The sequence below is a fragment of the Anoplopoma fimbria genome, chromosome 18 (genome assembly GCF_027596085.1).
Source record: "Anoplopoma fimbria isolate UVic2021 breed Golden Eagle Sablefish chromosome 18, Afim_UVic_2022, whole genome shotgun sequence".
NCBI lineage: Eukaryota > Metazoa > Chordata > Actinopteri > Perciformes > Anoplopomatidae > Anoplopoma > Anoplopoma fimbria.
Genome location: NC_072466.1, coordinates 9,037,595 through 9,061,283, shown reverse-complemented (window position 1 = coordinate 9,061,283; position 23,689 = coordinate 9,037,595). Strand labels below are relative to the sequence as shown.

Below are 23,689 nucleotides of genomic sequence, written 5' to 3'. Positions count from 1 at the left end.
TGCGACACCCGGACTATGGTCATGAGGTGGAAAACTGTGTCAGCCATCTTCTTCTTGGTGGTGCTTTACCTGATTATTGGGGCGACAGTGTTCAGAGCACTGGAGCAGCCTCACGAGAGCGACCAGAAGCTGGCCATTCTGACAGAAAAACTGGAGTTCTTGGCCGTGCACGCCTGCGTGAACACCTCTGAGCTGGAGGATTTGGTGAAGGTAGGTTGAAGCATCAACATCTAATAATATTTAATATATTTTCTCTTTTGCACGACCTGGTTATGAGTGACAAATTGTAAAAAAAAATATTTATTAGAAATTATTTCTCATATATGTATTTTTTTCAATACCTACAGAGGTTATTACTGGTATTTGGCGGCTTTACATTTTTTGGTTGGAGTATTTTGGAAATGGTGGACTGGTTTCTTGTCTCATGAGAGACCACTGTTGATTTAACTCTTATGCGTGATCCTTCCCTAACCTAAACCACGTGTTTATTAGATTTTGTTACCATGACGGCGAAGGTCCCCTAACCTTAAGCACTTTCCTTAGTCAAAGTGTGATGTTTCCCTAGACTTCACAGAGTTTTTTTAATCCTATATCTAACCAAACCTTAACCATAACGTTGTCACAGCATAAAATTGATTGATTTTTCAACAGAGATTCATTTTGTTTTTGAAGGCACAGAAAAATGATCAGGTTCTGTTCTAAAGGTCAGTTACGAACAACACATTTTAACATTTAATAAGGAGGATTTGTTTATTTCTTAGTTTTACTGCCATAGAAGATCTATATTTAGATTTCCCCCATGAATACTCAAAAATACTGTAGGGCACTATAAAGGATACAAAGGGAAACCATTAAAGTAAAGCTGTAGTTTCTTAAAGCGAAGCTACTCAAATGTCACACATATGAATTTGAATTGTTGACTTTTAATGTAGGCCTTACTGTAGCCAAGCTGTGTAGTTGTATGGAAGCTAGAAAATAAAAGATAACTATATGTCAGATTGGACTCAGTATAGACAAATAATATTAAAGGATCAGGATCAAGTGGAAAAAAAAAACACAACCTCCCAAATTTCAGTCATGTTTGCTGCTATTATTACTCCTTATGTCTTATATTGCTCATTTAAGTATATTCAAATATACATGTTCAAAAACGGCAAGAGCCGTTTGACTTATTAACCAAAAAGCGTTTTAATAATTGTCAGTTTATATCTCTTTCTGCTCCCACGGTAATTTACCTGTAATTTAACAGCTTGGATGGCAGATTTTATTTGAATGAACAAGGATCCAAATCTACTTTCTTACAACTTCCTCATCATATGAACATTGGTGAAAAACTGCCATAGTTTCTCAGATAGAAAGAGATGTATCTAGTTATCATGACAAAACAATTCTTATTGTTCTAATAAGGTGAGAAAGATCTCGTTAAAACAAAAATAATTCTTATAATAACGATAAAACCTCAAGTTTAAGACAACTTTTTATGTTTTAAATGTTTGAGTGTGAGCATTTGAATGAAGCTGGGAAATAAACAGAATGACAACTTACATAAAGAACATTTCCTTTTAGGACTAAATACACATCATGACATTGGATGGGATTTGAATTAATAAGCAAGTCTGTGTGTGGGCGTTCATCAACTCAGGATACAGTAAAGCCCCTTTAATCACATTGACTGTATGCAGTGTAGTTTCTGATATGGATAAGAAAAGCCCTCACTGTAAGGAGTGTTTTTGTTTGTTTTAATGACATATGCCATCTGGTAACTATGTGAAAACTTTCCAGGTTTAACGAGATGCTATGTGAATATTTTTTCCTCTCTGTTGCATCTCTGGGCTTCAGTATGAACGATAGTTCATGCATATTCACCGTTGCCTGGAAAAGAATGTGTTATTTTTAAATTATGCATCAATATTATCATCATCTGGGTCTACATAGACCATTTTCAGCAGTTGTTGTTCACTGTGTTGGCATTCAGTGACATTAAAAGTGAGATTCTTACCATATTCCAAATGACTAGAGCTGAGCTGACAGGATTTATTATTGAATAATGGTCACCACCTCCTTGTATGTAAATGACACTGTTTTCGATTCGGAGGAGCTGGTAACAGATGGCGTTAATTTGACTTTAAGATGCTGAGTTAATATTCAAAGATGATGATGATGCTTTCTGTCCTGAGATCATCATCTATCTGTTAGACTGTTAGATAATAATCTTGTGTCAGGAGTTTACTTAATGAATGTGGAGCACTGGATGAAGGAAGGCAGTCGGCTCCTGAATCCAAGCCACCCAACTTTTATTTATGTTTTCTTAAACATATGGTGAAAAAAAAAAATCAAATGATACTTTAAGTATATGGTGTTATAATTGATGCTGCACATCTATCTCCTCGTTTTTTAAAATTTTTTCTTCCGCTTGGCAGGCCTTTAGTTGGCACAACACAGTCACGATAATTGTTACCGTAGCTTTTGGCTAGCACTGAAAACATTTGGGTTGGCAGAGATCGTCTAGGTTGGAAATGATGAAAGAAATAATGAAAGCAGTAAACAGTCTTAGAAGTTTATCCTTCATTTAAGAAAGTACAAGGCTTTTTGTTTACTGCACCACTGCAACTTTTAGCTGGCTTGGAGCGTTGCTTTAGTCCTGACTGACATATCTCATTAACTACTAGCTATATTGCCTTGAAATTGTACACATTTTAATGTCTGTTTTATGGTCCATTACGGGTGATGCCTCATGACTTTGGTGATTCCCGGAGGTCAGATTTTTCACTTGCCCGGGCAACATCTACTGAATCATTAGATCCTAATACTAAATCAACCTCTGTGTTCTCAACCAATCAAACTTAGTTGTAGAGCACATTTCACACAGGTTAGTGCAGTTCAAAGTGCTTCACAAATGCATGACAAATGTTAAAGATAAGACAGAACAAGTGTGGACCAGGAAAAGAACGCAAAAGATGAACAATTCAGCAATTGAACAAGTTGACAATTTGACACCAATGCAAGTGAGACAAAATTATGAAAATTTAATAAATGAATGAAAAGCTATAAAAACAGTCGTAGTCAGAATTAAATAAAAAAAATAGACTAGTTAAATAAATTAGATTCATAAAATAACATTAAATACAATAAAAGTGAGCACTATCTGCTTAGTGCTGATGAGCCGATGTTAGCATGCTAAAATGGCAAACTAAGATGGTGAACATGGTAAACATTATACCTGTTGATCACCAGAATGTTAGCATTGTCATTATGAGCATGTTAGCATGCTAGCATTTAGCTCAATTTGTTTGATTTGTCTGTTTTTTAAGCTATTGTAGAAACATTTGTATGAAGTTATAAATTACTCATCTGAGGTAACGATTCTTATTTTCAGGACAATATTGTACGCTAAGGAAAAACATACTCTCTATTATTATATTTAATTTCTGCCCATGGATCCCCCTAATTCCTACACACTGGACCTTAACAATAGTGTATGCCCTTTAGTATTAGCCTCAGGTTGTAACTTACCTTTGCCAACAATCATGTCTCCTTTACTCTATGGCCCCTTTCTAACGTTCAAAATCCCTCTCAGGCTTCTGTCTCAGAAAAGCCAAAAGTCAATTGAGGGCAAACTGTCCTCCGTCACCCAAAAATGTATTTTCACCCAATTGACTGTTTGCTTCTGGGCAAAGTATGACTCCTTCTGTCCCTGACCTTTCCACTGAATCAGTCTGTGTTCATTGCAGATCTAAAAAAACAAATTACTTAGTGGACCTCAGAAACAAACTGTAAACTGAATTCATTATTGGCTGGGTAATTTGCCTTCTAGGAAGCATTTAAGAGCAATTCAATATTTTCCTATTGCTGTAAGGCTAATAATGTGCCAGTTTCTATTGTGTATACACAACAGTCTATTTGTGTGGTTTGAATAGACAACTATCTGACTAAACAGATCTGCCCATCACACAGTACCCTTATTCAGCAGCCTTGCAAACAACTCTTTCTCTTCTGATTAATTATTGATAAAAGCACGTGTCCCCCACTCATTTCTACTGAATTATGTACACAACACACACACACACACACACACACACACACACACACACACACACACACACACACACACACACACACACACACACACACACACACACACACACACACACACACACACACACACACACACCTTTGTAGGCTCCCACTGATCAAAAGCCAGTCAGCAGAGAATGGGAGAGAGATGTGCTCTCAGAGGGAGTAATTAAAAAAGTGAGTGATGTCAAAAAGCTGAGGCCATTCAATCTCTCCTGGCTGTTTGGCTCAGCTGGGAGACAGCCAGTGTGGTCCTCACATTATCCTGTTTTATCATTTCCCATGGCCATTGTTGGTTTGCCAACACAGTGAATTAATATGGTTGCTTTACCTGTGAAACAAAAGGGCTGACTGAGCCAAGCCAATCTGATGTTTGATTTGTTAAATTCTGTTTTTAGAAGCACAGCAGATGTTGGGTTTCAGAATTGTATCTTTGATCCATCTCTTTTGTTGTATTTAGAAATGATAAAGAGATAGAAGAGATAAATTAAAAACTGAACTGTTGATGATTCACCTTTATAAATAATGTTTTTAAAATTAAACAATTGTTTCACTATCCATACTGATAATTTCGGTTGTCTTTGTTGAGTTTGATAAAAAAACATTTTCCATCAAAGAAAAATTCCCTATAAAAACTATTTGCAAAGAGATCTTTTGATGTTTTTAAGCACCATAAACTAAATGTGCTTTCATCTACATTGTATTTCTGTGGAGGATAATAAAAAAATGAGGCAAATAAAACTCTACATGGTTAGATACCTATAGTGTGAGTTCAAACCTATCGCCATACAAGAACTTTGATGTTAAGCAATCCTGCAAAACTTCAGACTTTTTACACTATCTGTGCATGGTATGGTCAAGACTTGAGAAAGATCACAGTTATAGTTAATAAAAATATGAAAGATAGTTTCAGTCTGTGACTGGTAGCAAACTCCACACCCTAACTTTCCACCTCGCTTTGGAGGCTCACTATTTACTGCATTGGCACTTAACGTTGGCAAAAAGTAAGGTGCAAAATCATCCAATATGAATTTGCGCTTTTGTAATTTGAGTGTACCAATCCTTGTTGTGCCTTCATGTTTTTCAGCTTCAGCCCATATCTCTCCAACCTCTGACACATGCAATGTTAATTCTGGTGTCGTTACATCAGTGGTTGTTGTTCCCTCACTTTTCTATCCATTATTTATTTATTTCAGCACTCACATGCTCTGTCTTGTGTCTTAGATTGTAGGTTATTGAAAGCTCTCTCAGTTTCACTGAGGTAGATGAACCAAATCACCCTGACCTTGCAGTGACCCTAAACTGTGTGTGCATGTGCAGAACTAGCTGACTGTGCTGCTTCAGGAGGACTGTTGGCAGTGTTATATGCTGCACATCGTTATTGTAGCATTACTGCTCTGTTCCTGAAGGTTTATTGATGTTAAATACAAATAATGGAGATCATCAAAAAGAGCTACACCTCTACTAGTACAAGTCCTACATTTATTAAGGTGGCCGTGTGCCACACAAGAATTATTAAATCATTTGTATTGCTTTTGATTGGCAAAAATAATATTTAGTCCATAAAGCATAAAGTATTCTTCTGTGATATATTAGCATCGGCTCTGTGGCAGTGTCTGCTATTCCCAGAAGGTCTCAAAGTTTTTCTCTTACTTTTGACTTGAACTGATTATGTTTTAAAAAGCCTAGTGAGATAGGTTTGATCCAGCCTTCAGAGTTAAGCCTCACATCCTACAGTAGATTTGATACTTTCCATTCTAGCACAGCAGATATGCAGTTTAAAATAATAATGGGAGACAGTCATACTAAAATATTCTGGGTAAAGTTTGAAACAATTGGTCCTTGATTTCAGTTCACTGCAGATAAAAAGGATTCAATAAGTGATGACAACTGTTGCCGACAGGTTGTCATCAGCTGCAGCTAGCTAGCTAATAAAGCCAAAAATCTCTGGTATTCTTAAGGATTCCAGAGGACCTGTTTTAAAACAAGAACCTTGCAAAAGTGGTCTTGAATATGATTTATGGCTACATACAAGGTTATCAGGTAACTTATTGTCATTGGACAATAGGGTTGTGCAACAAAATGCTGTTTGTAGTCCCATTTTGCTACATAACAAAAACACAAACAAAACAAAATATATTTTGGAGGCTGGAGGAGGAAAGAGCTTCTCTGAAGTCTTATTGATACTTCTGTATCTCTTGCCAGATGGCAGCAGGTTGAACAGTCTGTTGCAGGGGTGGGTATTTTCTTTTAATATCCTTTGCTCTGTTCGCAGGCACCTCTTGTCACCAATATCACTGATGCATGGCTGATGGGTATGAAGTTCTGGACAGTATAAATAGAATACGCAGAGACAGAGTATAAAGCTGAATGTCCCAGACAAAAGCCATGTTTTGACTTTTAATGTTACAACAGAAAAGGCATGTAACCAAAGATTTGGCAAATGTTACGCTAGGGTAAAGTTAAGGTTTCTGGAGTGTAAACTTATCCAAACCAATAAAGAGCAGCTCAGAGCAGCCTTAACTTTGATAGAAGCTTCAATGAGTGCCACAGTGGGGGATGACTACACGGTGGATGTTCTGGTTGTATAAAGGGTTGTTGTTGTTGTTGTTGTTGTAACAAAACATGTGACCCCACAAATGAATGTACTTTAGTTGTTCGTGATGTACTCTTGACCTTGGCAGTATTGCTCGGTAGTTACAACTGTAGGTAGTAAGCTAGTTAGCCAGACTTATTAGGTTTGCGCTTAAGAACACACTGTTTATCCATTTACAGTCTTTGGTACAAACCCACTACATCTGTAGGGGGGATGCACATCTTTCAGTGTGTGGCTCTGCACTTCACTGCTCCTCACGTACGTCCATGATTGTGACTGTGGGTGTGAAAAGTTGTCCAGTGGTGTGTTTTCCCTCCAGCTGGTGGCCTCTCCCCTCTTGTCTCCTGTTGTGCGATTACAGCAGTGAGTGAGGGAAATGTTCTGTTTCCTGAACAACCAGCTGCTGTCTCAAAGCTCGTCACACTCAGCTGTGATTCTTGTCACACCAGCGCTCTAACACATACACACATAGTCAACCATTCACCTGGGCAAGATTAACAAACATAAAACTGACCAATCTGGTATCACATCATAGCCACTGTCACAGGGCTAATCAAAACAACACACACAAACACATGTCATATACATGTATGTATGATTAATGATGTATAATTATATATGGTCTAAAATTAGGGTGTAGATTTTGAGCTTGTAAACTTAAGTTCAGCAATAATGTACAATTAAGGAATTTTAGAGGATGAAAAACAGATTAATATGTAGATGTTATTGTGATGTGTAACTGCAGAAATTTGTAGAAATATATTGAAAATGTGTGAATCATGTGTTAGTACATGTTTGTATAAGGGTATGCACAAATTAATCTTTTTATAAGCACCAAACCCTAACAAAACACCTTATTTTAGATATAACTGTGACAGACTTTGCACTTTTGTATAGAGAACAGGTGTTTAATATTTAAACCTGCATTTATGAAGGTGACAGATGCCTCTTATTGTTTGTCACAACTCTTATATGGGTTTTGGTTTAATGTTTATCTGGCTGTCATCTATTCCCCAAGAAAATTGATGCACACCGCTGATTTTCTTCTGTTCCTCAGCTCACCCCGTACCACACTCCCACTGGGAGATTCTGTATTGTGTGCTAACATTTTGTTTTCCTTTTACTTTCCACTCCAGCAAGTGGTTTCCGCAGTCCGAGCAGGTGTGAACCCTTCAGGAAATGCATCCAATCAGATGAGCCTCTGGGACATCAGTTCCTCTTTTTTCTTTGCTGGGACTGTTATCACCACTATCGGTAAGACACGTAGTTTCTCACTCTTACACAACTCAGTCCTCATTATTTTATCTTTGTCAAAACTTCCGACAATGCTTCACTCTACTTGCATGCAATGCTTTTAAAACGCTAACAAGATGCACAGTGATTTACTTTTAGATGTCAAAATATTTCTGGGCTTTAAAAGCGCTGTCTATTTATCACAAAGCTGTCAGAGGCACGGTGCAATTTTGATGTCCATTTTAGCATGAAATTGCACTTTCTAACACAAAATCTGCTTCAGCTGCTTTTTTAGATTGTACTTCATTGCATCAATACTTTCAGTCTGCTTGTCACCAAAATTGGTAAAATGTATTGACCACACTGGCATGCACCCCAAGCTTACACGGTTTCAAAAAACTTAACTCTATACATCGGAAACAAAGCAAAAATGTTTTTTATAGTAGCAATTCAAAACAACCAAAAATAGGTCAACGCAGTTAGCGTCGGTTCAGGGGGCTCCATAGTGAAAAATGCATACGGATTGAAACATTATCTATAGTATTCTAAATTTTTTGATATTTTGCCAAGGTTAGTTCTGCAATGCCTTCTTAGTTCACAACAAAATAAATTAAGTCCAAAGAAGCAGTTAAGCAAAACAGCACACACACATACACACACACACACACACACACACACACACACACACACACACACACACACACACACACACACACACACACACACACACACACACACACACACACAGCTTGTCTTCTCGTTCTTCTAGGAGGACCCGTACAGATTTGTGCATCCGTTCAGTGGGCTGTTTGGCTCCATTTCACTTCTCTAGCATCATGTTAAAGCTCATTCTCCAATCAGAAAATGGAGAATATAATATCTTGAGTTTGAATAAATTGATTTTTCCTTGATTTTCATATTACATAGCGGCCTTATGCGTAGGCAGTGTGCGATATTGTGCATATTTTGCCATGAAATTATACTTGCAAATTGCTAACCCAAGCCCAGCTCCAGCCCCTTTTCCAAATTTTACTAATATCAAATGTCCTGCTTGTGTTGGGGTGTATTCATATCAAATGTCTGCTTAAATCACATAAACTGACACACACACACACACACACACACACACACACACACACACACACACACACACACACACAGCTAGTCTTATCTAGCTTACACAGGCACGTCTGTTCGGCACAGCTGTTAGCTTCATTTCACTTCACCAGATCTTGGTCAAGCAGGCCTCAAAATATAATCGCGTCTGTTCGGCCAGCTGTTGAGCTTCATTTCACTTCACCAGGATCTTGTTGAGGCAGTTCCCACTGCTCCTCCGGGATGGGTTAAATCAAAATATTACAAGTGTTAAAATAACTTTCTGCCCTCTGGTTGTAAAATATGTGTGCTTTAGTATCACAATAAGGTAAGAGTGTGAAGAGTAAGAGCTGCACTGTGGGTTTTCCCTTTGGTTACTGAGATGCTGGCCTTCTGTTTTTCATTAAGGTGCTGCAGTGACTTAATCAAGCTTGCTTTTTGCCAAAGGCAGATTTACTTACTTGAAGATGTAGTGGTGTTTTCTAATGATATGAGGCAAGGTGTTTTGATTGCTAAAGCAGGGAAAAAGGAGAACTCTCTGTCTTTCTGAGGGCATAGATCTGTTTCCTTTTTTTGAAAACACAAACATCTAGAAAAGGTTACGGTAAGGTGAAGGTACTTGGCAGAGAGCTTTAGTTTCGATAGCATTGACTTTGCTGCAGAAACCTCACTCCCCGGTGGTGTTTTGCGTGCATCACCTTGGATGCGTTAGTGTAAACACCACATAATTGCTGTGCTGTTTGTCCGCAGTCATCATAATTTTGCCTGATTGGTAGAAAATGTGTCTGTTGCTGCAGAGAAGCTATTCCTAAGGCCACTGTGTACATTCTTTGTCGGTGATCAGAATATTTGATATACAAAAAGTCCTGAAAAGAAAACAAACACTCCAGTTTCTTCTATTCTTCTGGCTTTACCTCAGCTTGAGGCGGAAGAGCAAGAATCCCTATCCACATATTGATTTGTTTGTACAAAGATCTTTAATTTGAAAGCAGTCTTGAGGCAAAGGATCCCCCACCACCACCACCACCAGACACACACACACACACACACACTTATTTTCATCTATTCACCATAAAACAGTTATATTTTAAAGTAAAAGCAAATTATGGTTTTGGAAGTGGTAATCTTCGAACCAATAGTAGAACAAGAGCAGCAGCTGGCACTAGTTCAACTAGTTTATTTAGACATCATGCTGAGTTGGAGTTGGAGAAGCTGAGCCAGGGTTTCATTACATTACATTACATTACAGTCATTTAGCAGACGCTTTTATCCAAAGCGACTTACAATCAGTAGTATATTACATATCATTCACCCATTCACACACTGATGACAGGCTACCATGCAAGGTGCCACCATCAGACTCTAACTAACATTCATGCAACATCCAGTCCACACCGATGGCAAGCCTTCGGGAGCAACTTGGGGTTAAGTGTCTGCCGAACCACCGACCCTCTGATTGGAGAACTACCTTGCTCTCCACTACGCCATAGCTGCTCAGTGGAGCAGGGAGACTGACTGGTGAGGTGGTAATTGGTGGATGGATTGCAGGTGTGCGGGTTGATTGGCAGCAGGAGTGTAATGGAGAGCTGCACCCAGAGCAACAAACTCAGAGGGAGAGAGAGAGAATAATGAGAGAACCAACAAGAAACACAAGAGAAGAGAGAACAGCACCAACACAAGGATAGTAAAAACATAAATACAACATAAAAAACTAATAAATAAATAGTAATTTAAATAACATTGGGAGCAGTTATTTTAATATTTAGCTTGGTTTCTTTTTTAAAGACATAAACAATTGGTTTCACTTTACATTGATGAGTATAAAACTTTGCAACAATTCTATTGAGATGGATTATATTCTCTCTCATATATTGTTTTACCTTAAATAATTAATTTCAAAGTTACAGATAATATTAACTCTACAAATACCTTGCCACAGTTATGTTAACACTTCCAGAACGGATGGACAGTAGTTTCAGTATGGGAGTCACACAAGGTGCGGCTTAAATCAATGTCTCTTTTGAAGGTAACAAAAGAGGAGCTAACTGGGTAGCATCAATGAATTGCCAAAAATAACTTTTTGTGGGCGAGTCCAAATTTTTTCCAAACATAAATGATTTACTTGATTCATCCAAAAAGATATTCCAGGTGGAACAGAAACAATATCATAATAAAATGCTGCCTGATGAGCTAATCATTTTTCAACCGAGTCAAAAGCTTTGTATAAATCCCAAAATAGGGTGAAACTTTGATCATTGCATAGTTCTGATTAATCTAAAATATGTAGTGCCAATCAAATGTTATTTGATATGTGCCTATTTTCTATTGATTTAGGTTGTGATTCGTCTGTGATACAATCCAAAACTAATTTAAGCGATTTGCCAACACCTTGTTATTGTTATTTAGGATATAAAAAGGACACCAATTATCAATGAGCAGTACTTCCTTTTTAGGTTCCGTAAAAAGTCGGATTAATCCTTGATCTATTTGTTACTCTTGGGAAATATTAAAAATGAGTATAGCTATAGTGATAATAAAGTGATTCCCTAATAAACTCACTTTAATCCCACCTTGGGATCTTCTTTTTGCAATTAGATGATCCACAAATCCACAAAAGCAACACTGTGTGTCTTTGTCAGAAGCTAATAAAGTCAATCAGTAAAATGTTGTGCTTCCGTTTCCTCTCCTAGCATCACTTAATGAATTAAGCTTTCATTGCAATTGCATTCATTCTTGTAAGAGACAGAGAGTGACACCTAACTGCATGTGATCATTACATAACAGAGTCAGTAGTGTCACGAATGCAGTGATTTAGGGCCCATAATGACAATTGTTTTTTTCTATTTTGAGGCTTTAGCTCATTATGAAGTGGAAGTCTTAAGTTTAATGTATTATTCATTCAGGCAATGTTGAAGTCAAGTGTTATTTTGGTGTTTAACCTGTAATTAATTACATTTTTGTCAAATTTAAATCATCTAAATGCTGAAATCAATATTTTTGAATACATATTACATATAGAAATGTACCTTCTCAATTTATATCATTTTAACAATGTTTAGGTGCTAAAATCTTTATTTTATTTTATTATTTTCTCTGAAAGCCACCATTTTTTTATCCTAGTGCTTGACACCTAAGTCTTTGAGCTTGCAAAGTATAAGTTGCTTTTCACCTCTGCTATTGTACTATCATTCATATATAGGGAGAGAATATAAACATGAATAAATCTGTTTAATTCAGGTTTTAAAAAAAAGAAGTGAGTTCAGCCTCAAATTAGGGAGCCGCTGTGTCTCGTTCTCTCTGCAGGGGCTCCCAGAGGTGTTAAAACCTAATTGGGCATCCTGTCTCCCGTTGAACTAATCTTGAAATTGGTGAAACTTGATTGACAGTTTTCTTCCCACATTTAGTATCACCACACTCCTTTGTGAGAGCTGAAAGTCAGAGGGCACCCTGCAGCTTGTATCCTGAGACAGATGACTGCATTAATAAAGGAAAATTGGATGTAGATCATTATGCAGACCCATTATGAAACTTTAAATAATGAAAGTCACATTGTTAAATGTGTGGAGACAGCTTTAAATAAGGCACATGTCTTAAAGGTTTTTTGTTTCCCAAGATATCGACTTCTCAAAGCCCCCTCTTCTTTTCTGTCTGCACATGATGATGAGTTTGGAGAGAAGATGAAAGGCAATGAACCAGTGATGGACTCACAGTAGTGTGTGTGTCTGTGTGTGTATAGTATATACGAAAGGTCTACGTACAGTGTTCTATGTCTTCTCATTTTCGGTGTTCATTTCATTTTCATCAGACCTGCTCGAGGACTGAGGGTGTGAATTATAAAGTGTGGTCTGAGTCAGAGCTTTAGCACTGCTGACATGTCTCAAAGCCTTTCTGCTGCGTCTGTCTGCAGTGATGTTATAGCACAGTCAGGCTTTGTGGAAAGATTTCTTGTTCAGACACTTCAGTTTAAACTTTTCTTCTGCCAGTATGTACACTTATAAGATATAGAATATGCTACAAATAGAAAAAACACATCTCAAGTCTTTCAGCACTTTACCAGCAGAAGTTCCCAGGAGAACAAAGCCGTTTGGGTCTTTCTTGCTTCCCAGTGAAGTCAAACAAAAAGTGCAAAAGAGAACAAAATATACACACTGACATAACAAATATACAGTTCTTAGAATATAAATAAACAGCCAAAATATTACTATCTTTTTTCTGTAAATGCTCTCTCTCTGTACAACAAGTTACAAAAGGCTCATGCAAGCCAACAAGGTTTCAGCAGAACAGTCTAATCAACATATTTTACAAAAAATGAATAAAACCCATGCTCCAAAATGCTAAAATATCACATAATTCACATGAAGACAATGTGTACTTTCTAAGCAGAGAGGTGAAACACATACAGTTCTGAAATAACAAGCACACAGAACATCTTTTTTTATAGGAAATTGTATTAATTCTATATTAGAACGGATTTACTCCCATAAAATAGTATCAATACTTGACAATTAGGAAATATGACACCCCCAGAAGTGTCGTACACACTTTAAAATAAGTCTTACACAAATTGACAATGTCCTGTTCAATAGGCAACAGCACACACTCTACTACCTTGCTATGTTAGAGCTAATGTAAACTGACATTTTGAATAAAATGCTGCCTGATGAGCTAATGAACTCTCCGTGTCTCCTCTCTGTCAGGATTTGGGAACATCTCTCCTCACACAGAAGGCGGGCGGATCTTCTGTATAATCTACGCTCTGCTCGGGATTCCCCTATTTGGATTCTTATTGGCTGGTGTCGGGGACCAGTTGGGGACCATTTTTGGGAAGGGCATCGCCAAAGTAGAGAAGATGATTGTGGTGAGCTCCTTCGTCTAAATGTGCTGGTCTTTGTCTCTGAATCATTTGCACTCTGTATGTTAACGTGTGTATTGAGCCATTTAAATAAAGACAACATTTAGGGACTTAATTATCCAAGCTGTAAAATGATATTGCCTAAACTCTTCCTAGAAAGAGGTGCAATATCTAGGAGTAATGTTAAAGGTGCAACATTAACATCCCTAATTAATATAGCTGAAAACTCACAGCTGCATACTTTAATAGTCAGTGTTCAATGCTGTGTTGGAAGTGAATGCAGTTTTTGGGTTGCCATGTCAACAGACTTCTTGAAACCAATAAAAAATGCATGCAGTTTGCATTAGTGCTGAAGCCCTCAGAACAGTAAATACAATTTTTTTAGAGCAATATTTCAAAAGTTTCTCTTATTTCTTGCTTATGGCAGAATAAACTAGCAGTAAACAAATCAATCACTCTTAAATAATAATGTTTTGTTTTTTTTGCCACATTGCAAGTCGCACATTGACTTCTGTCTATACACAAGCACACAGTGTACGCACACACGCAAATAGGCAGGTAACATTTCTGCGAGCATTTAGACCGAACCATTAGTCAAGTTTGACGCAGAGAATATGAATGGACTCTGCTGGACTGTCTGGCTGACGGTTGGTCATTAACTTTCTCCTGGAAACTTAAGTGTTTGCCCTGAAAAACTGAGCAGTTTATTTGATCTGTTCATAGAATTTATATCTGTTGTTTGTTTTTACTTGTCCCTTTACCAGAACCACATTTTCTTTTTATAAAATGCATTATTTAACAAATGGACTGTGCAGCTTAAGGATGACTGGAAATATTATAATGAATGTTAATAGCAAAAATGTATAATAGACTTAATCATTCAGATGAATGTAATACAAAGTAGTTCACAAAAGTAAAAGCAGACAAAGAAAAAGACTGTAGATGCAAAAATAGAAACAAGTATGATTTAAATTACATTATTAAACCAGATGCAGGTGTTAAACAAATACATAAACAAATAGATAAAATATAAGATGCCAAATGCAAGGAAGAAAAATATGTGGTTTTTTTCAAAGGTATATTGATGCACATTGTTAAAACGATGGGTAAGATGTTGCGGTGTGTGTGTGGGGCTATTGATATAATTGCATCATACAATTATAAGGTTTTATCCTTAGGTGAGTAATATTTACAGTAATGTAAGAATCAGCAGAACGCTGAGAAAAGAGAAAAAACACAAAATGTGCTGTTTGATGAAGAAAAACAGCACGGACGCTTGACATCATTTTCTTTACATGGGTGTGAAGCGTTAATTAGGTGGTGATTAGCTGTTAATGTCGATGCACTCGGTCACCCATGTGCAGTACGTTGGCTGAGGAGTCATAGCAACCAGCTAATAGCGTTGTATAATAGGACGAAGGACCTGGAGAGTGAACATCTTTTTCCATAGTGGACGCTCTGTGAATTGAAACAGTTCAGACTGCCAGCGGGGGTTGTAGTTATCTCAATCAGCTGTGTCCCCCAATACAATGCTGTAATCAGATCCGGGTTTGAGAAACTGATGTTAAGGCAACAAAGTCACTTTGGCTACATTTTTGAAAAGATGGTGGTTTTGGATATAATGGTAATAAGTGAACAAGTCACTAACTTTTTCAACACCAGTACTGTTGTGTTGAAAAGTTGTATTAAATGCTAATTAATGTCCACTAAAGCAGTCTCTAAATCCCGTTTTCAGTGCAAACCGCAGCATTTTTTGAAGACACCAGGTACTTGGTAGCAACAGGCTGATTATGACTAGTGATTCATTGCTGGTTCTGTGGCTTCCCTCCCTTGGGGAAGGAAACAGCCTGCTGGAAACAATGTAAATAGATAGACTGAAGCAGCTGCTGAAGTAGCTGCTGTGCAGTAAAGATGCTGGATGAAGAATCACCTCAGCTTCACAAATCCCTTTGGAATATATTAACTACTTGTATTTTCTTTACCTTTAGTTCTCCTGCTTTGTTGCCCTTGTCCCTAGCTTTCTATTTATAAGTACAATGATAGAGAGATAAAAAAAAGAAATTGAGTATAATTCCTTGCGTGTGCACACATACTTGACCAATAAAGGTGATCCTAAATGAATACTTTTTCAGCTAATTTGCTCTTGTAAGGCTCACTGTAGGTCTCTTCAAACCGTATACCACTGTACTGTTCTGTGCATTGTGCAGCGAGGACATTAGACATCACAGACTGAGCGATCTGAGGTCTGCCTGCTGCTCATGCTTCCCCTCAGAGGCACTGCGCTGTGGGCTTACATAACTGGAAGGGAAAAGGGCACGGTGCACAGGGAACCAGCTGAAAGCAGTCACCTCGAGTAAAAGGGAAGCGGAGAAAACAGCAGCATGCAGAATATAACCTAATGTTCTAACGGTGACACAAAAGAAGGGGCTGTGGAAATTAAATTCTAGTAGTGATAGCACAGGATGTAACTGCAATGAATCCATTACAGGAGCTGCTACTATGACTGCTTGTTAAATATTTGAGAAGTTGTCAATATTACAGCACATGTGAGGCACGTAGAGTCACTTGTCGCCTCTCCGCAGCTCGGGTGGGACGGGCCATCTGACATTTGAGATGTTACAAAAACAGCAAATGTATTCCTAGAAGGAGGTCGAATGAAGTGACTCATCACGATGTGAAAGTGAGCAAAAAATAAATAAAAGCAAAAGCCTGTGGGATATCAGGGAATGGCAAATGGGCCGCATGTCCATTTCCTTCAAAGAAATAGCTTATAACTGTGGACAAAAAAAAAAGATGGCCATTACATTGCATGGAAACACAAAACAGTCAACCTGCCCTCTTCAGATCTCCTGCTGAGCATTTAATGTTTCTGTATATGGAAATCATCCATTCTCCGTATCAACAATTCTTTTACTTCCCACCAGAAGTGGAAGGTCAGCCAGACGAAGATCCGCGTCTTCTCCACGCTGATCTTCATCCTGTTTGGGTGCCTTATCTTCGTGGCTCTGCCAGTCGTCATCTTCAAGCACATAGAGGGCTGGAGCACGCTCGAGTCCATCTACTTTGTCGTCATCACGCTCACCACGATCGGCTTTGGAGACTTTGTTGCTGGTGAAAAAGGTTGCTTGATTTTCTTTCCGATTTATAGGCCTTCTTTTTTATTTTTAAGTCCCACAGCCAGTTTAGATTCAGTGTATTTATAGTTGAGTTATTCCTCGGCCAGCCTGACTCAACAGATGTGCAGCCTTCCCTTGGCCCCCTTCTCTCCTTCACATTATGATACATGTGTTCTGACAGTTTTTTAAATGCACCTGAATCCCTGCAATATGTTTTCTTTTCTCCCATCTGTTGAACTATAAATATATATTCAATACTACCAAAAACAAACTCAAACACATTTTTTACTCACTCTCATAATAGCACTTTCAATTGACATGTTATAACAACAATCATAATGAGCTTAGGCAAATTTAATATATACTTTATATTACTGTTTTTATCAGAACCTTCCCCTGCCAAAAAAACTGAAACATGTCACCCAGCCCCAAAGCCTTTTAAACAATAGTTCGGCAGGTGGTATTTGCTTGATTTGACCGGTTACACAAACTAAACGACACTGATGGGAAAAATCCCAAACACTTAGCTGCTCAATTAAACTTCCCTGAGCGGCTTAATGATTATAGATTAGACTGCTGTAACTACTGGAGTTTGCACAGGTGGTGCAAAGTAAGCCTGTTAGTGAAACTTGGTGCTTTTATCTACTACTGAAGGTAGTGTTGACATGTGGATAGGAAGATATTATTAAGGTAAGGCACAGTAAGTCCATGCAGCTGATATAAAATGCATCCAGTAGGACCTCAAGTGCCGTATCAGACATGTTACTAATATTGGTCGTCAAAACCCTTATCTTTCATCCTTAGAAAGGACTTTCTTCTCTCATTTAGACATTCCCAAGTGACTGAGTATGTTTAATGTTTCATATCTAAATAGCCATTCCGTCTTTATTTTTATCTAACTGAACAAAATATCTTAAAAAATATGAAAGAAAAGAAAACACCAAATGGAACTCATTTTCTACATCATTGAGATGGCACATGATATAACAAATCCACTGTATTTAAACATGATGCTGTATTTAAGAATCTACAGTATTCTCAGATGACTAGAGTGCTAGATTCAAGATTTGATAATGTTGCTCAGTGAACAATATCCATTAATCATTATTAGAGCACTAAGATCACACAAATGGATTTTCAGGAAAAGATAACCCTGAATATTATTCTTAGTCTTACGTATTAGTCTCAATCTCCTCTCTCTTTATATTCTGTATGTTCTTATATAATGGTCCTACTCAGGATTGAGTCAAAGGCCGGGGGCAATTAAAGGCAACACTACAGCAGAGAGACATGGCTACTCTTGACAACCAAGGCTCATTAAATGATACGAGTGTGAAAGTTAACGGCATTTACTCACCTGACCTAACTGACTGCATCAGGCCGACTTGCACTACAGCCAATCCTGCTTGTTTTTGTTCGTCCTCTCAGAATGATACAGTTAAGTAGCACATGTAACCAAAGATTGTGTAACAGACTTGTATAACCCACTTGTTGTATGTTTGGTTCTGCAGGTGGAGCCGAGGATCCGGACTTTCTGAACTACTACAAGCCTGTGGTTTTGTTCTGGATCCTGGTGGGCCTGGCGTACTTTGCCGCTGTGCTCAGTATGATTGGAGACTGGTTCAGGGTCATCTCCAAGAAAACTAAAGAGGAGGTATGCGCTGATGTGCTGTGAGTTACGTCACACCGAAGGGACACAAGTGGGAGATAAGAAACCTCTCTCCTGTATAGGAGGCAAAATTTGATTTAATCTCAGAGGTTTTTCACAGAAAGGTGGAGAAGATTTTGGGAGACAAGGGTTGCCTGCTAAAAAAAGATGTATTCATCAAGATCAAGCTGTCCTGATAACACCCATTATTTCCCAAAGAACAAAAACATTTTAATAAAAAATCGCTGTTTCACCCATCCTGACAAGAACAGAGTTGTCTCTCCTCAGGTGGCTCACAAACTTGCAAGAATTGCTAAGTGATTGAACTACTTCTCAAGAAGAACATTTTGTGACTAGGCCCCCATCCGTGTCAAAATGTCTCACCATAATTGAATAAAAAAGATAAAGAAAGTGACTTTTAAGGGACTCATAAAGTCTGCCCCACTACAATAATTATGCTAAAGATATGAGAAAGAAAATATAAGAAAAAAAGCTTGTTTTCAAATATTAGCCTATTAGCATAACATGTTTTTTAATTGTGACTCTCAAATGTTAAGGTATGAAATCAGTATTAGACATGAGAGTATGAAATCAACAACTGAGCCCACACAACTTTTAAAGAATATCCTCCAAGTAAGTACAATACAATCCAAAACAGAGTAAATAAGGTGTTAAAACCAGACTTTGGCTCTTTACAAGATACAGTGACAACATTAAGAATGGTTATAAATCAGGAACCTCCTCAGTTTATATATATATATATTTTTTTTTTTCATGAACAAATTTAAAATGTCTCTGTCTTTGCAGTCTGTGCAGTTGCGTTGCATTATTTGTTCAGTTTACATGGTGTTTGTTAGGATATTGTTCTTTACACGGTGGTGCTGTGTTCGATGTCTCGCCTGGCTGGAGGTTGGCACGTTTACTCTAAATTTGACAAGATCAAGTACACTGGAGACTTTCTGTTCAAACTATACAAGCCGACACGCACAAAACTACCTTTGGACATATAACTTTCCTAAAAGGTTGACAAATCTGACCGTGGCAACATTAAAATGGGTTTCACCAGCACGCCTCACGCCTCATTTGGCATCCCCTGACCAGTGTTCTTGTAACACATGACATCTGTCCATGCAGCTTAATACCTCAAAGCCTTTTACAGTTCGCTCTTCAATCTGAAATGATAAATTTCCAACATGGCTGCGCCCTGGGGAGAAAAATGCCATCTCGCTGGAATGAATATTTGGTGTGTTTCCAGTGGCTGCTGTTGAGTAATAAGTAACCTTGCCATTCTGGCAGGTTCATTATTTACATGTAAAAAAGGATGGAGAGAACCACAAATACACACACAAACGCAATGTCTTGCATAAACCAGCCACATGCACTTCTTATTTCTTTATTCTACATAACATGAGAAAATGTGGCCTATATGATATTCTGCACTGTGAGTCCTTGCAAAGGGTATAATTAAAAGTGCAGATGCGGAGGCTGTGAACTCTTCTCTCTTATTAAGAGAGAAGGTTTCTATGTTTGGGGGAGGGGCGAAGAGGTGAGAACAATCAAGCAGAGAAAGTGAGAAGAAGGAGAAGACAGCACGTATTTAAGTGTTTGCGAGTGTGTGTGTGTGTGTGTGTGTGTGTGTGTGTGTGTGTGTGTGTGTGTGTGTGTGTGTGTGTGTGTGTGTGTGTGTGTGTGTGTGTGTGTGTGTGTGTGTGCTTGCCTCATTTGCACACACACACAGACCCATCACATAACTTTAGTCTGGTCAGACACCTCGGAGCATCATGGATAATTAAACAGCCTGGTAAAAGAGTCCTAATGCATTATGAAAGTGTGATCAATGATGTGCTCGCTGTTCCTCTCCTTTGTGTTGCTCGAGGACCAATAACAAACAGAAGGTGCCAACCAGATACAGCACATAGCCTCGAAAAAAACAGGGACATTAGGTCACATTCAATGGAAATTTAGTTTTTATTGCATTGAAATTCTTGCAGTCAATTTTAGAATATTTCCACTGTGAATTGTTGGGTGAATGAGGTGCGAATATGTCTGTCTACAACACCTTGTAAAAGCTTTTTTGAAATTGTGTAGAACAAAGTGGAGATCACAACATACACACCTAGTTCTGAAAACACAAATGGTCCATTACCAAGAAATGAGAGTGGTATCAATCTTTTCATGCAACTCTCAGCAAGAAAGTGAATAAGCATATTTCCCAAAATGTATAATAATTGCTTTAAAGAATCATTTCTAAATCTTAATTAGATGCTAAATGGTAACCAATAACTATCTGAACCTCTTCACATATGTCTCAAAGCAATTATTCTTCTGTTAAGTTATTTCACCTTATTGTTTGAATCTCCACATCTGCAGATACACTCTGATAGATGAGCATTTACTGCAAATAATAGTTAAAGATTAAATAGTTATTTCATGGTAATTGGCTACTGAAGAGCAGCCAAGACGTGTGAAGGCAAGAGTTGTTAAAAAGCAGTCTCAACAGTTTACATGGCATGTTCATAAGAGTGAAGTCCACTAAGTTATTAAAACCAGAAATTCCTGTCTAAACACAATATACATCTTAGAAAGTAATTGCTGAAAACATGTGAAAAGTCTGTGAACTATATAATACTGAACTGTGCAAATAGACCATTAAACATTTTTTCGCCATTTTTGTTTCAGATCAGAGAATACTACAAAAAAATTCCCAATTTGAAACCTGATTTGATATACTTAATATACTTTTTATGTATTGTGACAAACCTAGAACAAATATTTGCTTTTTTTTTTTTCCTTTTCGCATTTAGATAGTCAGTTCTATTAACCTATTCTGTATGACCCAAATAGGCATGTAGCTTTTATGCATTACGGGTCATTAATTAACCGTTTTAAGGGCACAAAAATACAAATAATACTAGCATTGCTATCCCGTTTTGTATTTATTTCTTCTACTTGGACTTTTCAACCACAAATGTTCTTAAGGACTGAAGGGCCTCAGTTAATTGTGAGTGGGTGAATACACCTAAATATTTGTGGTTGAAACATTGTGTATCACCTAGACTCTTTTTACACATAACTGTTACCCAGCAACTGTAAATAATTCAATGCTGCATATGTTTCTTAAGGGTTAACAATCTAAAAAGACTATATCAGTATTTTATCCCCCAAACTGTATATTTTATTTTCTACAACACACCATTGTTTTTTCTCCCGGCAGACATGGCTTTATAATCATTTCTTGATAATTTACTTGCAGTAACTCCCATGTAAGATACAATGTAAAATGTAGCATGTATGGATATTATAGTTGATATAACAGTATAGTAACAGGTTTTACTTGATCACCATTAATGTTCAGTCTCTCTCTGCAGGTTGGGGAGTTTCGGGCTCACGCAGCCGAGTGGACAGCAAACGTGTCGGCGGAGTTCAAAGAGACCCGGCGGCGACTCAGCGTTGACATCTATGACAAGTTCCAACGCGCTGCATCCATCAAGCGCAAGCTGTCCTCCGAGCTGGGTATGAACACTACCCTCAACCAGGAAATGACCCCTGGCAAGAGAGCGATGTCCACCAGCCTGTGTGAGGACAGAGAGGCCTACCCCAACTTGACTCTCTCCCTCAGTCCTATATCGGGGGGCCTGGCCAGGAACGGCAGCCTCTACCTGAACGGCCTCAGCCCAGACTACGCCGACCGGCGGGAGTTCGCCATCATCGAAAATTTCAAATGAGGAGCAGCATAAAAACTTGAGATTCAGGGAACTGAGTGAAACACTTCTGGTAGCGGACAGAGCTTTAACACACTTTTGTGCTTATTGATTGAGCATCTGTGATAAGGTGCCCATGTGCATTCATTAAGTGGATTGTGCTCCAAGCATCGATTGAAAACCTTGAGAGCGACTTGAACACGGATGAGTCGTAAAGCTGCATACTTTAATGTGCGTGATTAAAACTCAAAAGAAATCTAAGGACGTGCTCACTCACGGGTTCCCTTCATTCAATCGGGGAGGACGACTTCCTTTCATTGTGTCTGTGCCAACGTGATCGACAGCTGTGAAAGCGATTGAGCCAAATCAGAAGCATGCTCCAAACTGGAACAAATGATTGTATCAGAGGCATAAAAAAATATATATATATCTCATGAGCAGGAAGGAAAACAAAGCCCATATTGAGGTAGCCACGCACCGGACATCTTCCTGAAATACCCACAAACAAGCCTGTAAACATACATAAATAAATACATTCATCAAACTTAGAAAGCAATAGATGTTTCTGTGCTCATCTCTTGTTAAATTACCCTGGAATCTGAAGAGGATCCTAAGTGCTAAAAACACTCCATAATCAACAAAAACACTTCTTCTTATTGACGAGGCAGCAGTCCTGTGCTAACACAATGGAAAGTGGATTTTTCTTTTAAGTTTACACTTCTTCCAGTATGAATTTATACACTTTCGCCGGTCAGTCTACCCTCGCTAAAGAGACGAATGTTGACATTTTTGTTCCTCCATGACTGACATTCAGCTCTTCACCCTAAGGAATAACCTACTTGTGCCTTTCAGAAAACCCCTCTGAACATGTGAGGATGGCGATGAATGGAGAGCTCAACTTTGCTCTGTCTGTCCACTCATACTAGTTAGATATGAGCACAGTAGTAATAAAGGCAGTATGAGGAAGAGGACATGGATGGACAGGACATGGGCATTTTAATTTATCTCTTTTTAGGAGGAATCTACAGTATGCATGGATAAACTGTTTCTTAATAACAGGGACAATGTCACTTTTCTGTCTGCCAGTGTGATTTAGCCATTTCCTACCAGTCTTAATATGATGAGAGAGTTTCATTAACCACACAGTGCCAGGCTCACTGATCAGACTTCCTTCTCCCTTATACCAAAGTAAGATCCTGTTCTTCTCAGAGAACAATCAGGTCTTTGTGATCAAAGAATCAGAAGTGCTTGTTTTTATTGCTAGAAATTGAGCCCCCTGGTTTTTTGTTTTCATGAAATTGAAAGATGAAGCTTGGTGCATCAACACTGTATTTTTTTTTCTAATTGGAAATAAATCCAAGCATGTATGGTACT

General features: G+C 38.1%; 1 protein-coding gene across 1 annotated transcript; it reads left to right on the top strand.

Annotated features, from left to right (window-relative positions):
* kcnk2b (potassium channel, subfamily K, member 2b) lies at positions 1-22,339 on the top strand. Its single transcript, XM_054618924.1, has 6 exons — positions 1-210; positions 7,807-7,924; positions 13,696-13,856; positions 16,775-16,961; positions 18,478-18,620; positions 21,983-22,339. Exons 1-6 carry the CDS (start codon positions 16-18, stop codon positions 22,337-22,339), a joined length of 1,161 nt encoding a protein of 386 aa, XP_054474899.1. The 5' UTR covers positions 1-15.
* Positions 22,340-23,689: the final 1,350 nt, after the last annotated feature.

Bases quoted from the DNA above. Each gene is read 5' to 3' on its own strand.
- kcnk2b (XM_054618924.1), top strand. From the start codon at position 16: ATGGTCATGAGGTGGAAAACTGTGTCAGCCATCTTCTTCTTGGTGGTG. The intron at 7,925-13,695 runs GTAAGACACGTA...CCTCTCTGTCAG, and splicing joins GACTGTTATCACCACTATCG to GATTTGGGAACATCTCTCCT. The intron at 16,962-18,477 runs GTGAAAAAGGTT...TTGGTTCTGCAG, and splicing joins CTTTGGAGACTTTGTTGCTG to GTGGAGCCGAGGATCCGGAC.